The sequence below is a fragment of the Nannospalax galili genome, unplaced genomic scaffold (assembly GCF_000622305.1).
Source record: "Nannospalax galili isolate Female #2095 unplaced genomic scaffold, S.galili_v1.0 scaffold1009, whole genome shotgun sequence".
Taxonomy (NCBI): domain Eukaryota; kingdom Metazoa; phylum Chordata; class Mammalia; order Rodentia; family Spalacidae; genus Nannospalax; species Nannospalax galili.
The window spans coordinates 54,521-76,886 of record NW_008360054.1 but is presented as its reverse complement, the minus strand read 5'-3'; the positions used below and the strand labels follow the sequence as shown (position 1 = coordinate 76,886).

Here is a 22,366-nt window from a genome sequence, read left to right as displayed (position 1 = left end):
GATCCTAATGGGTTTTCCTTTATATGTGACTTGTTGTTTCTCTTTTGCAGCTTTCAGAATTTTCTCTTTGTTTTGTGCATGTAGTGTTTTAACTATGATGTACCGTGGAGAGTTCCTGTTCTGGTCCTGTCTGTTTGGTGTTCTGTATGCTTGTTGTATTTGTATGGGCATGTCTTTCTTTAAGTTTGGGAAATTTTCTTCCATGATTCTGTTGAAGATCTGGTCCATGCTATTATCTTGGTGTTCTTCTCCTTCCTATATGCCTATGATTTATAGGTTTGGTCTTTTTATGGTGTTGCACAATTCCTGCATATTCCATTCTTGTGATTTCTTAAATTTTTCATAATCTTTGCTTGAGTGGTCTGGTTTGTCCACTTTATCTTCTAGTCTTGGTATTGTTTTACATTTCATTCATCCTATTGGTGAGACTTTCTCCTGTCATTTCTAATTGGCTTATTGAGTGTTTCATTTCCTTCTTCATTTCAGCCTGAGTAGTCTTCAATATTTCCAGCTCTTTTCTGAATTTATTGAGAAGTTTATCTCTATCTCCCTTCAGTTCTTTGATTTCTTTGTGTGTTCTTTAAATTCACTGAATTCTTTGATCATGTTTATAATTGTTTTTTTGTGTTCCATGTCCTGCATTATCTCTAGGGGGTTTTCACTGTACTCCTCTAGAGGACTATTGGTACATGGTGGGGATATGTTATTTTGGTTTTTCCTGTTATTATTTTTTTTTTCTGTGATTTTGACATGTGAATTTCTTTTGTTGTTTCTGATTCTTGTGTGAGACTCAAGCCTTCAAGTTTAGGTCTGCTCCTTTTGTGAACTTTATGTGTCTTTGTGGTTTACTTTGGGGGCATGAATTGTCTAAGCTTCTGGTTCTCTCTTTCGATTTTATATTGGAGTGGCAAGATTGCTTTTGTCTTCAGGATTTCCCACAGAGGCCCAAGTCAGATGAGGATCAGATGCTCTCAGTCTTTCTCCTAAGGTCTGGATCCCTCCAGGAAAGATTTTGGCTTCAGGAATTTTGGGGTTGGACTGGCCTGGGAGCAGGGCCCAGGAAAGACACTGGTCCCAGGCAGCTGGTGGCTGTGCCACCCAGAGATGCAAAGGGAGATGGGGGGTGGGAAGAGACCCCAAGGGATCCTGGGGACTGCACTGAGGAACTGGGTTGGTCTGGATGCAAAGGATCAGGAAGCTGAGAGGTCAGCCCTGGTGTCCAGGAAAGAGGCTGGTGGGTTGTGCAGTTCAGGGAAGCAGAAGGAGGTGAGGGCAGGACCAGGCCCAGAGGTCTCTTGGGGACTGCAAGAAGGAACTGGATTGGTCTGGATGCAGAGGATCAGGAAGCAGTGGTGGTTCCCCTGGTGTCTGGGGTGCCAAGACAAGTAATGGGACAGCATCCAGGCTAGGAGAAGAGATGGGTGAGGGGAGATGGGAGGGTGAATGAGGCTGGGGGCATCAAGGCGCAGAAGGCGGGGTGGACTTACTCAGGAGAGAGGCTGTCGGCCGTGCAGGCCCAGGGAAGCAGAGGGAAATGAGGGTGGGACCAGGCCCAGAGGGTTCTGGGAGAGAGGCTGGAGGGTTGTGTAGCCCAGGGAAGCAGAGGGAGGTGAGGGCTCAGCCTACTGTGGGTGGTGCCAACCTTGGACTGGTGATCCTGTATTGTATAAGAAAGCAGACTGAGCACAGGCCAGGGGAGCAAGCCAGTAAGCAGCATTCCTCCATGGCCTGTGCTTCAGCTCCTGCCCCCAGATTCCACCCTGAGTTCCTATTTTGGGCTCCCTGATGAACTGTGACCTGGAATATGTAAGCTAAATAAACTCTTTCCTCCCCAAGTTGGTATTGGTCAGAATGTTTTGTCACAGGAATAGAGAAGCAAACTAAAACAACCATCTATCTATCATTTATCTATCTATCTATCATCTATCTATCTTCTATCATCTATCTATCATCTATGTATCAATAATCTATCCCTCTACCATCTATATGTCATCTATCAATCATCTATATTTTTTCTTTTTACCTATCTATCATCTACCTATCATCGATGTATTTATCAATTATCTGTCAATCATTTACCATCTACATTGTAATATAGACATGTTCTTTGTTGGATCGCTGCATGATGATGTGTTTGTTTTGTGATTTATAACAGACTTCTGTGATCATACTTGAGTTATGGTCATGAGGTGATTTGAGTAGCAGGTAGGAATCCTCAAAAATGGGATGGTAACTAGAAAGAACATCTCAGTGATTAAAAAGTTAAATTTTCAGGCCCTTCCACTGATCTCCAGATAGGGAGGCAGTCAGAGATTGAGCTCAATAAGAACTCTTGAATGAAAAGAGCTGATGGCCTCCCAGGTTGTTGAGCACATGGAGATGCTGGTGGATTCTATCTGGAGAAGGCAATATATACCTTCCAAGTTGTAGAATCTGATGCTAACTTCAGATAGCTTGAGTCAAAACTGAAAGCTTGCTTATAAAATGTTCCATACTTGCTGGATGTGTTGGCATACACTTTTGATCCCAGAACTTGGAGGCAGAGGCAGGTGGATCTCTGTGAGTTCGAGGCCAGCCTGGTCTACTTAGTGAGACCCTCAAAGACTATCCCCCCCACAGTTTATTGAAGACTACAAATATTTTTCTTACATGTTAGAACTACAAACCTTCCAGAAATCAAAAGCAACATCAGGCATGCATGCATTGATGCTTTGGAGGTGCTGCACCACCTGAATTTGAAATGGGTAATACAGGGTCAGACACATGTGGGAGAAGGAAGTGAGGATGAGGAAATTCAAAAGGCCTGGAGGTGTTCACCTACTCATTTGCCTCAGCTTAGCAGGCCCAGACCTCAATGGTCTGGTTTCTGAAACAAGACTTCAGGGCACACACACACACACACACACACACACACACACACACGAGTCCCCAGGATTGGGCCAAATTAGCCATCTAGAAATGCTTGTAAGGGAATAGATATTTTCTTCCAGTGTCGTATCCATGAGACTCATAGCCACCTGGCTGTTGGAAAGGGGTGGTTGAGACATTCAAAATGACATTTACACCACACTGCTTGGAAGAGGTAGGAGGCACAGGGAACACAGCAGGCTCATACTGGAAGGTGCTGGGGGAGGCTGGGGACCCATGTGTGGTATGTCAGGCTGATGTAAGTGTAGCCAGGAGGCAGCACCTGGTTCAGGGATGTCTGCTGCATGGTATGGGGAGTATGCATCTGGTTCTGCTAGGTTGGGCAAAGGTTGTAGCTGGGGCTGGAGAGAAGGCATCCCCACAGCCAAACTTGGTGAGGTCACCAGAATAAGGGTTGCTGGCCAGGCCACCATCCCTCCCAGTCAGTGGAGTTGTGGGTATGGGAAATGGGATACTGCAGTAATCCAATGGAAATCCTGTCTGAAGCATCTGTAAGTCATTGTAACCATCTACTTGTGTCATGGAGGCATGTAACACCCTCAGAACCATAATACATGGAACAGGGAACAGTTGCAGAACCCGAGCTTTTCCTGAAGTCATAGCAACTGGACTTTGAGTTGAGACCATGACAGTAGAGTTGCTGGGCTAAGGCCCAGACTACTGCCACTATTCAGACTACAGAAGACATTGATCACTGGGGGAGGTATAGAGACTGCGCTGGACATGGTTAAGAAAGTGCTAGAAGAAGAATAGAAATCTGCCTCATTCTCCACACTTGTGAGCAAAAGAATGGATGTCAAAGTGCTCCCAGAAGATGTATATGCTAAAGGGGTATTCTGCCATGGATAACACTCTGCTGTGTTGTATGGTGACTCAAGCCATGGGGGATGAATGCTGATTGGTTGTCATCTGTAAGGGAGTTGCAGATAACTGTTTCATTGGGCGGGGGGAATACTAGAAGTGAAAGGTGAGTCAGGATTCACCGCAGAGCCCATAGCACCTTCAGAAGATTGTGTGATCTGTGACTGTGTGGCCTGCACAAAACTGAAGCCATTCTCAGCTTGAGTCAGGTCCCTTTGGGGTAATGAAGAGATAGAGCTGGGTACTACTGAGTTTGCATGAATCTCTGTTCCTACAGAGGGGCCTGAGCATTATTTTGGGAGGTATAGATTGTCAATTGAGTTGGATCACTCTGATAACTGGACTTCTGATTTTCTTTTAAAAATATTATTTTTATTATTTTTCTTTGTTTTTAAATTTTTTATTGAACTTTTGTGTATTTCATACAGAACTATTTATTTTTATTTATGTATATGAGTGTTATGCATGCATGTTTGTAAGTGCACCTGTGTCATGCAGTGCCCATGAAGGCCAGGAAAGAGGGTGTTGTCTCCCCTGGAACCAGAGTTGCTGATGATTTTCAGCCACCATGTGGGTGCTAGGAATTGAGCCCAGGCCCTCTGCAAGAGCAGCCAGTGTTCTCAACTGCTGAGCCATCTCTCCAGGCCCTAAAATATTTTTTAATTTAAAAAGCATCTTTTATTTATATGAGTATTATATATATATAATATATATGAGTATTTTACCTGTACATAGTAAGTGTACCACATGCATGCAATGCCTTCAGAGGCCAAAGGAGGGCATCAGATCCCTTGGAACTGGAGTTACAGATGGTTGTTAGCCACCATGTGGGTCCTCTGCAAGAGCAGCCAGTGCTTTTAACTGCTAAGCCACCTCTTCAGCCCCAGCCATTGGTTTTTTAAAACCATATTATGGGGCCAACAAGATGACTCAGAGGGTAAAGACACTTTCCAATAAGCCTGATGACCTGAGTTCACATAGTGAAAGGAGAGAACTGAGTCTTGCAAGTTGTCCACTGACCTCCACATATGCGGTTGTGTGTACACACACTAAATAAATAAACTTAAAAACCACATTACTCAAATATTCTGATGTTTATGATAATTGTAAAGTTTTAAAATTTTGTTTTTGCAATACCTTTTCCCCCAATAAATGTTCATTATTGTGCCTAAAATTCTATATCTGTATCTATATCTAGCTATATATGTATGTGTATATATGTGTATATATATATATATATGCATAAGGGAGACTACTTGGGAGGAAGAAGGTGACCTGTCTGAGGGAGAATAAGGAAGGGTGACGGGATGAACATGAGCAAAGTCTAATAGTATACATATATGAAAATGCCATAAAAACAAATTTTATTCTTTATTTTGTATGTACACGATGTATTTGTGTATATGTTTTTATATGTGTATAAGTGCATGTACATGTGTGTGCACAGGCCAGGTGTCACAATGTCAGATATATTCCTCAGTCGCTTGCCACCTGATGTTTTGAGGCAGAGTCTGTCACTGAACTGGAGCTCACCTATTGACCACACTAACTGGAAGCAAGCCCTAGGAATTCTCCTATCTCTGACCCTCACACCCAGCACTGGGGCTACAGATGTGTACAATGCACCCAGGCTTTTTTATTTTTAATTTTGATATAGGGTTTCCCTAAAGTCCCAGCTGGTGTGGAACTCACTGAGGCTGGCCTTGATCTCACAGAGATCTACATGCCTCTCCCTCCCAAGTGCTGGGATTAAAGGAGCATACCACCATGCCCAGTTATACCCAGGCTTTTTATATGTGTGCTAGAGATCCAAACTCAGGTCTTCATGCTTGCATGGCAAGTACTTTGCCTACTGGGCCTTTCCCCAACCTTACCTTATCATTCCAATTTTTTATTAATTTATTTAGTGTATGTGTGTGTGTGTGTGCACATGCATGCACACACATACACACAATGCATATATGCCATTCACATGTGTGGAGGTCAGAGGACAACTTGGTGGAGTCAGTTCTTGCCTTCCACTGCGTAGGTCCTGGGGATCCAACTCTTTACAACAGGGTTGGTAGCAAGTGCCTTTACCTTTTGAGCCATCTTATTGGCCTGTATTTATTTTTAAAGACAGAGTCTCATGTGACTGTCTCTGGTTGATCCTGAACTCACTGTGTAGCTGAGGATGATGAACTCTTGATCCTCCTACCTACGTCTGCCAAGTTCTGCGATTACAGGCATGCATCAACATGCCTGGTTTATGTGGTGCAAGGGATAGAACACAGCACTTGGTGCATGCTAGACAAGCACTCTACCAATGGAACCAGATTCTCAGTCTGAAACCCATTATTTTACATGCTTACAAAAATAATAAAAGCACTCCACAGATTTCTTGAGGCCTTTCTCCAAATGTTGATCCCACGGATGCATTTTAAGATTTTCTTTTCTTTCTTTCTTTCTTTCTTTCTTTCTTTCTTTCTTTCTTTCTTTCTTTCTTTCTTTCTTTCTTTCTTTGTGTGTGTGTATGTATGCCATGTGAATACCCACCTCCCCCATACATACCGGCATCCTGTCTGACTTGGGCTTGCACAGATCTTAGGTATGCTGTCAGAAGTACTGTGAGTTCATATGTGCAACCCATGGTGTCCAGACAACACATTTTCCTTGTATTCATCCACCACCTTTTCTGCAATGATCCCTGAGCCTTGGGAGGAAAAGATGTGATATAGGTGTCCCATTAAGTCTGAGAATGGTCTGTATATTGACCATCCGTGGGTCTCTAATCATCATCTGTTGCAAGAAGAACCCCTGGTGAGAGCTGAGAGACTCACTAATCTAGGAGTATGACAATAAACCATTAGGAATCTGTTTGATACTATGTCTATTTAGCAGAAGGATAGTAATAGGCTTTCTCCTGTGGTCTGTGACCTGTCTAGCCCACAGGTTCTTGGCCCTGAAAACAGTTTCAGATACAGAATCCATATTGTGAAGCAGATCTTAAATCTAACTAAAAGGTGGTCTCTCCCATAATATTTGTGCCACTATTGCACCATTGGACATATTTTGCCAAGTCAATTTTTATTGTAGCTCATAGGGTTCTCATCTAGGTGAGGTTGATGATTATCTTTCTTTGTCAGTAACATGCATGTAACTTCTAGTACTGTGAAAGCTAGCCAGCAGAGATGAAACTTCAGGGTCAGTAACAGTTTGATTTCTCTTTGTTTGTTCTGTGACTCAGATATGCACTGTCTTTAGCAATAGGGTCTTACCATCGAGCACTGGTGGGTAACCAAGTGCAATGGCAATAGCCAGTACTGTTTGAGAATCTATGGGATCTCTCTGGTCAACAACTACAAAAGAGGAAGTCCATTCATGGCATTGGAATTTTCATTTGCTAGTCAGTTAAGGCCATTGAACCCTTGTTATAGGTAACTATTTTTAAACTTTTTATACTGTATATGTCTATATTGAGAGCAACTTCCATAGTAGGTTTCCACATGACTAAGGCCTTTAGCCTTAGTTATCCCTCCTCTTACTCCTTTCTCTGCTCTACCCTCCCACTCTTTACCCCCATTAACCCCACAATAGCTATACTCCCCTTTCACATTTGTTTTGCTGCATTCCATCTCCTCTCCTGGGTCAGCATGATGGCTCAGTGGGTAGATGCTTGCTGCCAAGCCTACAGCCTGGGTTTCATTCCCATTAGTAGGTTGCCCATGCCTTAGTGGATAGCCCGACACCCATGTGCACATGGAAAGCACTAATTGGACTCAGTGGTTTATACAAAAAAGACATACAGTTGGGAGGGAGATGAAAGAGATGTTGGTAGGGGAGCTGGAGGGAGGGAGTCCAGGATGGATATGACCAAGATTTCTCTAAGGGTATATAGCTCCTGGTAGGTTGACCCACTCCACTGGACCATCCCACATCCTGGAGTATATGGGCAGTAGAAATCAGACTTGATGTGTTATTAAAAGAAAACAAGAGAAAGAGAGAGAACAAGAACATGAAGTTAGTGGGAGGTGGGGGTAGATTTGGGTTAAGGAGTTATGGAAGGAGAATATGATCAAAACACATTGTATGAAATTCTCAGAGAATTAATAAAAATATGTATGTTAAAATTTATTTATTTACTTTTATTTTATGTGTATGAGTGCTTTGCCTGCATGTATATATGTGCACCACATGCATGCAGTGCCATGGAGGCCAGAAGAGAATAACAAATTCCCTGGAACAAGAGTAACAGTGGTTGTTAGCCATGATGTAGGTGCTGGGAATGGTATCTGGGTCCTCTGTAAGAGCAACCAAAGCTCTTGACTACTGAGCCACCACTCCTGCCCCTAATAAAAATATTTTAAATGTAAAACAAGAATTATAGCTCCAATGTTAATCAGACATTCAATTGTCAGCAAACACCTGGCTCTACTCTGTGTTGGTTTCCCACAAGTGTTAAATGAACAGTAGGTTATCTAGCAGAACTTGAGTACATTAAGCAAATGTGCATATAAGCAGTTGGGAAAATGTCTTGTATTTAATAAATATAAGCAATGATGATTCAGTCTTGTATGTCAGTCAACAGGAATCACTATAAGTGAGACTGTCAGCAAAACAAGGCAGAAAATCCCAGGGGGTCTGAGGGGTGGTGTCCCTGGGTAAGCTGTAGGGGCTTCTGGCTAGTGGTCACTACAGGTGGAAGAGGTGTAACAAAGAAAGCTTACTCTACAGTTCCTGGTTTTGTTAAAGGTGTTTTATAGGGGTATATCCAACAATTGATGTTGCTCACTGATGTTGTCATCTACAAAGTTGATATTTGAAGACAGTACATTTGTGTTACAAAGAGATGTCACTGTTTTCAGTTGTATAGTCACTGAAGAGCCCACCAGTCTCCAATGGTTAGTTCCAAACTCTTGGTGGCATAGATGATGCTGGTTAAACTTGGTGGGTCTTATAAAGTAAAATAAAATAAAATAGAGAGACTAAAGAGATGGCTCAGCAGTTAAGAGCACTTTCTGCTCTTCTAGAGGACCGAGGTTCAGTTCCCAGAATCCATATCAGGTGGCTCATGACCACTTTTGTCTTGGTTTACACACCTGGGAAGAGGGAACTTCAGTTGGGGAATTTCCTCTATGGGATTGGCCTGTGGGCATGTCTGTGAGGCATTTTCTTGATTGTTGAGTGGTGTGGGAGGGCCCAGCCTACTATGGGTGGTACCACCCATGGGCAGGTAGTCTTGGGTTGTATAAGAAAGCAGGCTGAGCACAGATCAGAGGAGCAAGCCAGTAAGCAGAATTCCTCTGTGGCCCATGCTTCCATTTCTCAGGTTCCTGCCTGAGCTCCTTCCTTGACTGCTCTCAACATTGGATTGTGACCTTGGAGGTGTAAGATGAAAGTAAATCCTTACCCTCTCAGGTTGCTTTTGGTCAGAGTGTTATAATAGCAGTAGAAAGCAAACTAGGCTAACCTATAACTCCAGCTTCAGGGATCCAAGGTCCTCTTCTGACCTCTCTGGGTACCCTCACACATGGCATACACACAGTCACACATATATACACATAAATAAAACAAATATTTTAAAAAATGAATATTGGGGGATGGAAAGATGGCTCAGTGGTTAAGAAAACTTGTTGTTCTTCCAGAAGACCTGGGTTCGGATCCCAGCACCCACATGGTAACTAACAACTTTCCATAACTCTAGTTCCTGGAGATCTGATGTCCTCTTCTGGCCTCCAAAGGCTTTACACAACACATGCACCTACATACATGCAGTCCATATACTCATAAAAAAATAAAAAAATAAAAATGAATGTTGGAAAGGAAATTGTAGGGGATTTAATCGGGTAGGAGGGAGACTAGAGAGGGTAAGGGATTACATTGATCAGAACGCACTTTATACGTGTCATAGTTAGCTTTAGCTGTCAGCTTGACACAAACCTAAAATCACCTGGGAAGGAAGGAACCTCAGATGAGAAATTCCCTTCATCAGACTTATCTGTGGCCATGTCTGTGGGAATATTCTTTTGGTTGCTGGTTGATAGGAGAGGGCCTGGCCCACTATGGGTGGTGTCATTCCTACTCAAGTGGAGCTGGGCAGCATAAGAAAGGTAGTTGTTGGGGCTGGAGAGATGGCTCAGCAGTTGAGAGCACTGACTGCTCTTGCAGAGAACCTGGGTTGGATTCCCAGCACCTACATGGTAGCTACAAACCGTCTTTAACTCCAGTTCCATGGGAATCTGAAGCCCTCTTCTGACCTCTGTAACGCTGCACATTGCACGACATGGGTGCACTCATACATGTAGGCAATACACTCATACACATAAAATAAAAATAATAAAATCAAATATTAAAAAAAATGTAGTTGAAGTCGGGTGTGGTGGTGCATACTGGGGCTACAGGGAGACACTGCCTCAAAAATACCAAAAAAAAAATAAGTCAGGGGAAGCAAGCCAGTAGGCAGTGTTCCTCCATGATCTCTGTTTCAGTTCCTGTCTCCAGATTCCTGCTTTGGCTTCTCTAGATGATGGACTGTAACCTGTAAGATGTAACAAAACCTTTGTTCCCCAAGACATGCTTTTGGTCAGTGTTTTATCACTTCAACAGAGAAACCTTTAATCCCAGCATTTGGGAGGCAGAGGCAGAGGGATCTCTGTGAGTTCATGGCCTGCCTGGTCTACATAGTGAGTTCCAGGTCAGCTGGGCTACAGGGAGACCCTGTCTTAAAAAGACCAAAAAAATTAAGGTTTCAGTGTTTTAAGTAGTTTTACTGTTTTGTGTTGGGTTGCATGTATAGTTGACTTTAGTTGCATGTGGTCCTTGGGCTTCAGGTTGGATGTCTGGTGGAACATGAGTGCAACAATTGTTTGTCACAAACTTTCCATCCTTGTATGACATTCTGAGAACAAAGTGTCTGTGCCCCTCCCTAAGCTCCCTCAGCTATCCATACTCAGTTCTCTTTTTTCTCTTCCTGAGTGAGAGTAGAATCAGGGAGTTGCCAATAAAAGTTGTGAACAATACCAGTCCTGGGTACTGAGAACAGTATCCACCATGAACGACTCTGAAGAAGCAAATATACAGCAACCAGATGTCCTGGGTGAGGCTGGACTTGGAGTACAGAGTGAAGGGCCAGGGGTCTCAAGCCTTCCCAGGGTTTGATGGATGTTCTTCCTATATAGATGAGGAAGAGTTGATAATGAGCAATGCAAGATATTCCAGAAGTAGCTTTGGATTCCAACCTACTCATGGCCTCAAGAGAGTTACAGGTACACCAGACTTGGTTGAGAAAGTCTTCTGAGACTTGGGGAATTTCCTATATGGGAATTGGTATCAATCCTGAGAAGGGGGAGAAAAGGGTAATGGACTGGTCTTGGTTGAGGCTGTGAGTGTGTACTCCTCTGGCCTGGGGAGGTAGAGGATGAGAGACTAGAATCCTGGGTAGAAGGCAGACACTTGGAAGAATGGACTCCTGGACCTTGGAGAGGGGTCTTAAATAGGTGTCTATTGAGAGCACACTGGAGTCCTGGGGAGGTTGGTGACTGGGGCTGGAATCAGGTTCTGGGAGAGAAGAGCATCGGTTTGGAATCCTGAGTTCTAGGGGGAGTGGAAATGGGCTAGAATCCTGAGTCTTCGGGGAGTAAAGCCTTTGGCTGAAATCTGGAGTTCTGGGGGAGTTGAGCCTGGGTCTGGAATCCTGTGTCTTAGGGAAGTAGAGCCTGGGACAGGAATCCTGGGCATTAGGGGTTTGGAACCCGGGGCCAGAATCTTGGGTTTGGGGGGAGTGGAGATTGGAACTGGAATCCTATGTCTTGGGGGAGTAGAGTCTGAAGCTAGAATGCTGTGTCTAGGGGGAGGAGAACTTGGAGCTGGAATCTTGAGTTCTGGGAAAATGGAGATTGGGGCTGAAATCTTAGATTCTGGGTAAAGTGGAGACTGAGGCTGGAATCCTAGGTCTTGGGAGAGTGGAACCTGGGGCTGGAATCCCAGGTCTTGGGGCATCAGAACCTAGGGCTTGAAATCTTGAGTTCTGGGGAAGTGGAGACTGGAGCTGGAATCTTGGGTTCTGGGGTGGGGGGTGGAGCCTGGGCCTGAAATATGAAGCACTGGAGAGCTGAACCTGGAACCTGGAGTCTTGGGTTCTAGAGAAGGGGGACTTCTATCTAGAGTCTCAGATTCTAGAGAAGTGCTGATAGCAGCTCATAGAGGGGTAGAGATTGAGGGTTTCTGGGCTAGTGGGTCTTGGGATAACTGAAGCAGAAAATATAGACTTCTGATTTTTCACATGGCAAAAGGTGATCCATGGAATGTGGATCTTTAAGTAGCGGAGGCTGAAGATCTGGACTTCTAGGTTTGTGGGGAGGTTAGAGAATGGGGAATGGGCTCCTGAGTTCTAAAGAGACAGAGCTTGAAAATCTGGGCACCTGGGTCATGGAATGGACAAAAATGGAATCTGGGACCCCTGAGTCTAGACCCTGAATTTCTAGGTTAAGTCTCAGGGACTGGAGCTTGAGTTATAAGGAGGTAACTGAAGAGATGGACATTGGCATGGGGCTCCTGGATCCTGGGGAAGTGGAGCTGGCACTAGAATCTTGGGTGCTGGGGATGTGGTACAGGCGGGACTAGACTGTTGGTTTATGGAGAGATGGATCTGGGCTCTTGGGTGCTGGAAAGCTGGAAGGTAGGAGGTTAGACTATTGGATACTGGGATAGTTGAGACTGGAAACATGGACTCCTGGATCTTTATGTGGTGGAGGGTTGTACTTAGAATGATAAGCTTTGAGATGGTGGAAGCTGAGGTGACCTGGGGAGGAAGAGGAGGCTTGTCTTGAACCAGACTGTGATAGAGACATGGTCATGCTGGACACCCTAACTGTAATGTTTCTATTCCACATTATAATTGTACCTGAATAAATAATTAGCTAAACCCTTGGTGTTAGTCTTAGAACCCAAGAGTGAACCCAAACTCTGAGAGTTTCTTCCTTCAGATCTCTCATAGAACTGTGTTCCTGAGCCAAGTGTCACCCATACTTTTATTGTTTCTCCTGCATTAATTGGGAAACTACAAGCTTGGATCCATCTGTAGCTCATTAGAGAATCTTGCCCTTTGATGCCTAGGCCTAAAGTACACACACACACACACACACACACACACACATCAATTATTCTCACTGTTTTTTTTCTTTTCCTTGTTTTTATTGAATTTTTGTGAATTTCATTCAATGTATTTTGATCATATAGATTCCATCTAGTAATATTTACCCCCCTTTATTAGCTCCCACAAAATGTCCTGTACTCTATCATCTATCTATCTATCTATCTATCTATCTATCTATCTATCTATCTATCTATCTATCATCTATCTATCTATCATCTATCTATCTAGAGTTAGAGAGTCAGGTTTGTGTCCTTAAATGCTCTTTGGTGTGGGTTCATCCACTGGAGGCTGGTCTTTAAGAGTCGCACCCTTAGACATATTCTCACTGTTTTCAATGAGCTGTGAATATGAACACACTGCTTTTGGTACTTTGATATGCTAGTTCAAGCACACCCATTCATTCACTATCTTGGGTGGAGGGACAAATGAAATACCAAGGGATCAAGGTCAGGTGCCCAGGTTACAAGAGCACATGAGCTTGTTTGCATTATAGACAAGCTTTTGGTGCAAGGTTGAGTAAAAGTCATTCATCCAGGACTAATGTACCCAACTTCTGTCCTCAGGATTTCTAGGCCATGGTCATGTTCCCCTGGTGCTGAAGCTTCTGTCGGTCTCCCTCTTTGTTATTCTCCTGGTGGCTGTCCTTGCTAAAGGTTAGAGGGGACTGAGGGTTGAAGATGCCTGGGATGGGTCTTAGGTTTAGGTAACCTAAACCTAAGGGGTGGAAATAAAGATGTGATCATCCTTCTACAAACTCCAGGAGAGTCTCAGGGCCTTTTCTCTGGTACAGAGGAGGGAGCAGGAAGTTCTGTCTCCCCTTGTCTCTTTGGTTCAGGCTTAGATGGGTGCCAAGTTTCCTCATCTCTGAAGGGTATTAAACTGACTAAGAAATGATGTCCTTGGGGTCACAGTACAGTCTGTGGCACACAGTAGGTGTTTAACCATTGCAGTTTCTTTTTTCTTGGAACAGTCTCTGAAGTTGTCAGCTCCAAGAGCCAGGAGCAGGCAAACCGGAGGAAGATCAAAGTGGAAGTGACTTGGTTGAAGGCTAGGGTTGGTGAGTTACTAAAAAACAGGTCTCCAAGGGCCTGACATGTTCTCCATGTGGTTTCAATTTGCTTAAGTCACCTCCACTTTCTAAGAGTCAGTCTCCTTATCTATGAATTACAAATGTTAGGTAATACCAAGGAAGGTATTTGGTCATCACAGGGAGCTGTGGACACACTAGGTACTCAGTGTTCACAGGTCCTTGTACACAGTAAGCACCAGTGCTACTGTGGCCCATGCATATAGACAGCACTCAGTGTTCACAGGTGCTGTGCACAGAGTAGGTGCTCGGTGTTGACAAGGGCCTCATGCACAGTAGGAAATCAATGTTTACAGGGGCCTCATGCACAGTAGGCAATCAGTGTTCACAGGGGCCATGTGCACAGTAGGCACTCATGTTAACAGGGGTCCTATACACAGCAGGTGCTTAGTGTTCACAGGGGCAATGCACACAATAGGCACTCAATGTTCACTTGCACCATACATACAGCAAACTGTTCCCAGGGCCTGTGTACACAGTTGGCATGCAGTGTTCACAGGGGGATGTACACAGTAGGCACTCAGTGTTCACAGGAGTTGTATACACAGCAGACACTCAAAGTTCACAGGGGCCATTAACAGCAGGAACTCAGTGCTCACAGGGGTTTTGCACACAGTAGGCACTCAATTCTCACAAGGCCCATGCATATAGTGAACACTCAGTATTTACAGGGGCCAGGTGCAGAACAGGCACTAGATGTTCACAGGGGCCATGCATACAGCAGGTACTTGATGTTCACAATGGTTGTGCACACAATAGATACAGTATTCATAGGAGCTGTGCATACAGTTGGCACGTAATTAACCCAATCTCCCAGTCTCTGTTCTGAGCTCTAAGCCCCTACTTTTCCCAACCTGGAAGAGAGGGAGCCAGGTCTCCTGGGTTCCCCTGAGGTAAGGATGGGATTCCAGAAGTGGACAGGTTGTAGTGTCAAAGAATGCTCCTGACTCTGCAGGGCTTGAAGGCTGAGCAGACATAGGAACATGGATGTCCAAGTGTGAGTCCATCCTGGCCTGCCTCTCCCAACAGCCAACCTGTGCCGCCCCTGTCCCTGGGACTGGACATTGTTCCTTGGAAACTGCTACTTCTTCTCCAAGTCTGAACGGAGCTGGCACGATGCTGTCACTGCCTGCCAGGAGGTGGGAGCCCAACTCGTGGTCATCAAAAGTCATGAAGAGCAGGTTCGCCTCATGGGGGCCATATCATGGTCTTGGGCTGCTGGCAAGCTGGTGGTTGGTCAGATGGTGGAGTAGGAGAGGAGGATGCCAATGAATAGGTCCCAAACACAAGCTTTGAATATGTTGATGCTGATGGGAGGACATCAAACGTCGGTGATACCCAAAACTGTGCCCATCAGTGCTTAATAGCTTCCTCTATTGGGATAAAGAGTCCTGATGTGTACATTTGATGGTGTAAATGTTGCCACCATAGCTGATTTCATGTACCCAATGAATGCCTTTCAATGCAAAACTGAAAAGAGGTGGTATGTATGATCAGCAATTATGACCTGCTATCATCTGGTTTCAGCACATCACACCCAGTCATGAGTAAGTTCCTGTGCTACTACTCAGAACTCAGAACACAAATAAATATGCAGTACAAGCAGTATTGTGCAATAAGAAACCAGATGTGCATAATCTATGCAAGTCAGAGTTCATCTGTCCATAGGGTACAGATGTGTAGGGACTCAGGTCTCTTAAGCATGTCTGGGTATCTTGAGTGCTGAAGGTCATACTTCAAGCAGAGCTACATGCTAAGAGATTTGGGGAAAGGGGGAGCTGGAGAGATGACTCAGAAGTTAAGAGCCCTGGCTGCTCTTGAGGAAGACCCAGGTTCAGTTCCCAGCAACCACATGACAGCTAACATCCATCTATAACCCCAGTTCCTCTTCTGGCCTCCCCTCTGTTGTTCAGGTAGATGCAAGGAGAAGACCAAACCCATAGAGTGGGGTGGGGCTCTGAAACTCTTGACAAGAGCTATGATTGTGGGTCCTCTACCATTTCCTGCCCCTCTGGGCCTAAGATTCTGTGACATTTGCTAAGTAGAGAAAGACAGTTGTCATATTCATATTCAGATTGAATGTCCAGTGCCTACAACCAGAGTTTCTGGAGTAATTTATAATCTTCATGTGGGATTTAAATATAATACAGCTGGGCATGGTTGTGTATGCTTTTAATTCAGGCACTAGAGAGGCAGAGGCAGGCAGATTTCTGTGATCTTGAGGTCAACCTGGTCTACATAGTGAGTTCCAGGTCATCTGGGGCTACAGGGAGACCTTGGCTCATCACCACCACCACCAAAAATATGAAAACCAAATAAGTATCCTATGTATCAAGGGACACCAAGGCAAACTGATCAAAGAAGTACTGTCACTGAAAAGATTGCTGGTGATACTCTAAGATCTCAAATGAGGATACAAGTGATCAATTCACTTTCTCCACTCTCTTGATTTTCAGACAGGGTCTCACAATGTAGCCTTAATTGGCCTGAAACTTGCTATGTAGACCAGATTAGCCACAAACTCATGGAGATTTGCCTGTCTCTGCCTCCTAAGTGTAAGGTATACACCAACATAGCTAGCAGTTTGTTCCTATATAGTTTAGAATCCCCTGCTTAGGGAATGGTGCCACCCACAGTGAGTGAGTTTTTCTACCTCATTGTAATCAAGACAATCTCTCACAGACATCCTCACAGGACATTCTGATCAAGATAATCCCTCATTGTGACTACATTCCCAGGTGATTCTAGATTGTGACAAACTGATAATTAAAACTAAACATCATAGCTAGGTGTGGTTGTGCACACCTTTGAGTCCAGCATTTGAGAGGTAGAGGCAAGTAGATCTCCATGAGATCTGCATAGTGAGTTCCAGGACAGCTGGAGAAACAGGGAAACTCTGTTTCAGAAAACCAACCAATCAACCAGCCAGCCAAACAAACAAAACAAAACAAACCATCACAATACTATCCCTGGTAATGTGATGCCTATCCCTGGACTGGTGCTGCTATTTGTGGACCAGAGTCCAAGAGGAAGGTGGTTATGGGTGTGAAGTCTAGATTGATTGCTTTGTATTTGAAAATTATATCTTAGGAAGAGGACTTTTCTCAAGCATGGGAGTTAACATGGTTCAGGTATCAAGACTACTAGAGACTCAGGCATGTGGTGAGGTGTTTAGAACAAGGCATGTATGCTACGCTACATGCTTACAGGGAAGATATGAAAACATCAATCTTCAGACACTAGAGGCAGTTCAGAGAGTGGCTGCAAGCTGGAGAGATGGCTCAGAGATGGTTCAGCAATTAAGAGATGCTCTTACAGAGGACCTAGGTTTGGTTCCCAGCACCCACATGGGGGCTAACCACCATCTTTAACGCCAGTTTCAGGGGGATCCAATGCCCTCTTCTGGTCTCCATGGGCATTGCACACATATGGTGCGTTTACATACATGCAGGCAAAACACTCATACACATAAAATAAAAGTAAATGAATAAGAATTTTTCCAAAAGTGACGGCCTGAGGCAGAGGCTCATGTTCTCATGGACTTTACAGCTTCATGAAGTATTGGAATGAAGGGGAGCCCAACAACGCTGGGGAGGAAGACTGTGCAGAATTCAGAGGTGATGGTTGGAATGATGTCCCATGTGCACTTAAAAAACTCTGGATTTGCAAGAAGTCAGCAGCCTCCTGCTCCATGAAGTGAAGTCTGGATACCTCTATGGCCCATGTGCATGCCTGACCTCCTGATTGAATGACAGGATTTTGCCCACATTTCCTTCCTCTTGTATATGGTCTTAATCATAGTTCTGTGATTATTATTCATACCATTCCTTATCCTCTATAGGTCTTGAATCCATTTTTCTTCCTGTTATCTCTCCAAGTTCCCTGCCTTTGAGTTGTCATTCTGAACTATCTTTATAGTTTTATTACTGAACTAAGGTCTTGGCTACTTTTTCTCAAAAGCCAATACTCAGGAAATGAGAGTTGTTCAAAAGAGTCAGATCTATTCAGAAATTGCCAATGGGGTTGCTGGAGAGACGGCTCAGTGGTTAAAAGCACTGGCTGGTTAGGTTCCCAGCACCCACATGGTGGTCAGTAACTCTAGTTCCAGGGGTCCAAGGTGCTGAACACATCACTTTTCTGCAAGTTAAACTTCACAGAAACTTACATACTCTGTAATAATTGATATATAGAAATAAAAAATAACTTGGGTCATTACAAAAGCCAACAGATGTTTTGGGGTTCTGTAAATCTGAAGAAAGTTGATTGAGTAGCTAATGTTCTAACTATTTAGGTAGGCTCCTCTATTATTATTTAGAAGGCTGGGCAAAAAGGAGGGTAGTTAATAATCACAAAAGAATTAAAGAACGGGAAAGAAACTAGCAGAGGAAGCAAGGGAGTGGGGCAGCAAAAGTAAGTCTGCCAAAACTTCTCTGCAATGAATGCAAAGACTCATGACTGCTTAAACTGCTGAGAATAACTGACAGTTAAGAGCTCAGCACTAAACACGGCATTTATACCATATTTTCTAAGGTTCAAGGAACATCATGGAAGAGGGGGTGGAAAGACGGCAAAGCTGGAAAATAGGGAGAAAGGCTGCAAAATATCACAGCTCCCCTAGTAACTTCCCAATGACCTTCAGATAGATCTTCAGGCTCTGTCTTCAAGAAACAACATAGTGCTCCAGCACTGGGGAAATGACTCCTCGGGTACAGCACTTGCCACAAGTGCAAGGGCCTGAGTTCAGACCTCTAGAACCCATGTAAAATCAGGACACAGTGGCATGTGTCTGTAATCCCAGTGCTTCTGTGTGGAGATGGGAGACAAAGACAAGAAACTCCCTGGAAGTTTGAGGTTCATCTAGCCTGGCACAAGGAATGGCAATAAGGCTCATTTTTGAACAAGATGGAAGGCAAGGACTGACACCTAAGGGTGTCCTCTGACATCCATACATAAGCTGTGGCATGCTCACACCTGCACCATACATACACATCCATGCACACACTCCTACGTTTTAATATACACACATACCACACATATATGCACACAAACCCACCTCTCACACATATACAGCTGCATGCATGCACACACACCTAACTCACACATATACCACACATGCATGCATGCATACCTACACACACAGCGATCCTTGGCATGTGAGTGTGGATATAAAATCATCAGGTAGATTTCAATGGTAATGTTTTTCATATCTACTAATTAACATTAAGCAAATTTTCATGCTTCTTCCTCAAATATAGCTAATTTTTTTATTTTTTGATTTTTTGTGTATTTCATACAGAACATCCCAAACAACCTTATTCATCTTTATACCTGCATCCCAAATGGCACCTTTCCATAGCCCACCACTGCCACTGGAGCCCATATACTCTGTCATCCCTGGCATTGTCCTCTGTGTTGTCAGTGCCTTCAGCCATTCCCCAGTGCTTGTCCATCCACCGAATCTAGTCAGCCTATCTAGAGTTCCTTGTTTTAGGAAGATCAGCTCTTCCTCATCTAGCAGCAATCAGCTGTCAACATTCCTTTAGATAAGATTGGAGTCTGCTTTTCATTTTCCCAGTTCTATGCTGGGTTACTATCTGGGAGTCCCTTTGGCCACCCTGGCCAACAACTCAAAAGAAGGTATCTCCTGATTGACATTGTTTCTTGTTATGTAGCCTTTAGCTATACCCATGGACTCTTACAGAAATATACTGCTCACTTTAATCTTTGGTTATACTTTCCTTTTGGGTGTTTAAGGCCATACAGCTGGCCCAAATAAATGAATTTATTTTTACTCTTAAGGTCATTTGAGGATCTGTTCCTCAGGGGTCACATGGGCTTGGGAGGATCCTCTGGCTCCTTTCTTTTACCAGTTCCATCTATGTGAAGATAAGTCAAAGGTCCTACTCGACCATGGCTGGCTTCACTTGGAAGCATGCAGGAAATGCTCGCTCTGTGTTGATGCTCCTCTTTGTAGACTGGATACTGGTTCAAGTCCATCTGGTGGGGTCTCCATGGCCTCCCTGAACAAGAGGACAGGTGACTCACCACAGTTACAGAACATTTTGAGAGATGGTGCATAGTCCCCTGTATTGACCTTAGAGGGCAAGGAGCAAAAACTGTCCTTTAAGTCCCTCTGACCAGATTAGTATAGGCCTCAAAGTATGGCTATTAAGCACCCAAGAAGATTAGTTCCACCAGTCTGATACTTTTACGCACCATGCACTATGTAGATAAAGCTTTGGCAAAACCCAGACATCCTCAGATAAACATTGACTAGACATATATTTTGCTCCTTGAACTAGTTGTACGTATAATTTGTCAGTAGGTTGTTGGACTAATATGGTTCCCTCCATTTTTTTTAAACTAGTTAGACATTATTTATCTCTCTCACTGTCTAACCTTTTCACCATGGTTTCCCCATTTAAAGTGCCACCATTTTTCCCATTTCTCCCTTAATAATACCTTCAATTTGTTGATTCTTGACCTTATTTCCTGAGCAATTGACGTCCGGTTTAGAAAATCCTTTCCCACACCTATATCTTGTAGGTTTTTGCCAATGTTTTTTTCTAACAGTTTCAGAGTTTCAGGCTTTACATTGAGGTCTTTTTGATCCATTTGGAATTGACTTTTATGCAAGGTGAAAGGTAGGTGTTTAGTTTCATTCTTCTACAGGTGGAGATCCAGTTTTGCCAGCACCATTTGTTGAATATGCTGTCTTTCATCCAGTGAATGTTCTTGGCCCCTTTGTCAAATATCAGGTGACTGAAATTTCATGTACTCATATTTGGGTCTTTGGTTTTCTTCCATTGTTCTACAGGTCTACTTTGTGCCAGTACCATGTTGTTTTTAATGAATATAATTCTGTAATATAGTTTAAAACCTGGTATAGTAATCACCCCGGCATTGCTCTTAGCGCTCAGGGTTGTTTTGGCTATCTGAGGTCTTTTGTGTTTCCATATGAATCTCAGGAGAGTTTTCTCAAATTCTTTGAAGAATGACATGGGGATTTTGATTGCCATTGCATTGAATCTGTAAATAGCTTTTCGTAGAATGGTTATTTTCACAATATTAATTCTTCCAATCCATGAGCATGGGAGGTCCTTCCATCTTCTAATGTCTTCCTCAATCTTTTTCTTTAAAGATTTAAAATTTTCATTGTAAAGCTCTTTAATGTTTTGCTCAGGTTTATTCCGAACAAGATATTTTATTTTATTTTTTTGCAGCTATTGTGAAGGGGAGTGTTTCCATGTACTCTTTCTCTGATTGCTTGTTATTGGCATATAGAAAGGCTACAGACTTAGTAGGTTAATTTTGTAACCTGCCACTTTAGTGGCTGTGTTAATAATTTCTAGGAGTTTTCTGGTGGAATTTTTGGTGTCTCTTAGATATAATATCATATCATCTGCAAAAAGAGATAATTTTATCTCTCCCTTTCCAATTATTACTCCTTTAATTTCCTTCTCTTGTCTTACTGGTCTTGCAAGAGTTTCAAGCACTATGTTAAAAAGGAGTGGAGACAGTTGACAGCCTTGTCTGGTTCCTGACTATAATGAGAGTGCTTCCAGTTTTTCTTCATTTAGAATGATGTTGGCTGTGGGTTTGTTGTATATGACTTTAAGTATGTTGAAGTGTGTTCCCTCCAGTCCAATTCCCTCTAGGCCTTTGAACATAAATGCATGTTGGATTTTGTCAAAGGTCTTCTCTGCATCTATTGAGATGACCATGTGGTTCTTGTCTTTGAGTCCATTCATATGATTTATGGTTCAGGGAGACACACCTGCTCAGCCAGGACTCTGGTGAGTCAGATGATGCCCACTCCCTCTTTCCTCCATTCTTCCAATCTGCCCCCACCCCATCCTCTGCCAGGCTTGGACACAGACATGCTCCAATTCCTTCACCTCAGATTCCTGGACTAGCTTCCTAACCCTACCATAGATCACCAAATCCCACCCCAGGCATCCCCCCCCACCTTCCCAGCCCCTGGATCAGGCAGACAGACCTGCTCAGCCAGGACTCTGGTAAGTCAGATCCTGCCCAGTGCTTCTGTGCCCCATTCTTCTCATCCACCCCCACTCTTACGGAAAAATCAGAGACCAATGTCCAAAGCCAGGTGAGGAGAAGAAGTTTTAATTTGATGCTAGCATGACTGACTCACAAATTAAAAGAGTTAGACCCCTTGTTCAAGTTTTGGAGGGTTTTTATACTCGTGTGGGGAAATGCAAACAAAAGACAAAACAGCACATAGGTGACAATTAAATAAAAGTTATGTGTGATAATTAAGCAAGGTAATAATATATGGCCTCAAAGATTACAGGAATGTCAAAACTTTGGAAAAAAAAAAGACTTCCATCCTGGGC

The 22,366-nt window shown here is 43.6% G+C and overlaps 1 protein-coding gene and 1 pseudogene across 2 annotated transcripts; one reads left to right on the top strand and one right to left on the bottom strand.

Annotated features, from left to right (window-relative positions):
- Positions 1-2,952: 2,952 nt before the first annotated feature.
- On the bottom strand, positions 2,953-6,018 carry LOC103726534 (annotated as a pseudogene). Its single transcript, XR_001872201.1, has 2 exons — positions 5,991-6,018; positions 2,953-4,143 (listed from the first exon to the last, which is right to left on the bottom strand). The product of XR_001872201.1 is annotated as a ubiquitin-associated protein 2-like pseudogene (transcript).
- A 4,800-nt stretch (positions 6,019-10,818) lies between these two features.
- LOC103726532 (CD209 antigen-like protein C) lies at positions 10,819-17,709 on the top strand. Its single transcript, XM_017795859.1, has 4 exons — positions 10,819-10,864; positions 13,893-13,979; positions 15,039-15,258; positions 17,559-17,709. The coding sequence occupies exons 1-4, from the start codon at positions 10,819-10,821 to the stop codon at positions 17,707-17,709; spliced, it is 504 nt and encodes a 167-aa protein (XP_017651348.1).
- Positions 17,710-22,366: the final 4,657 nt, after the last annotated feature.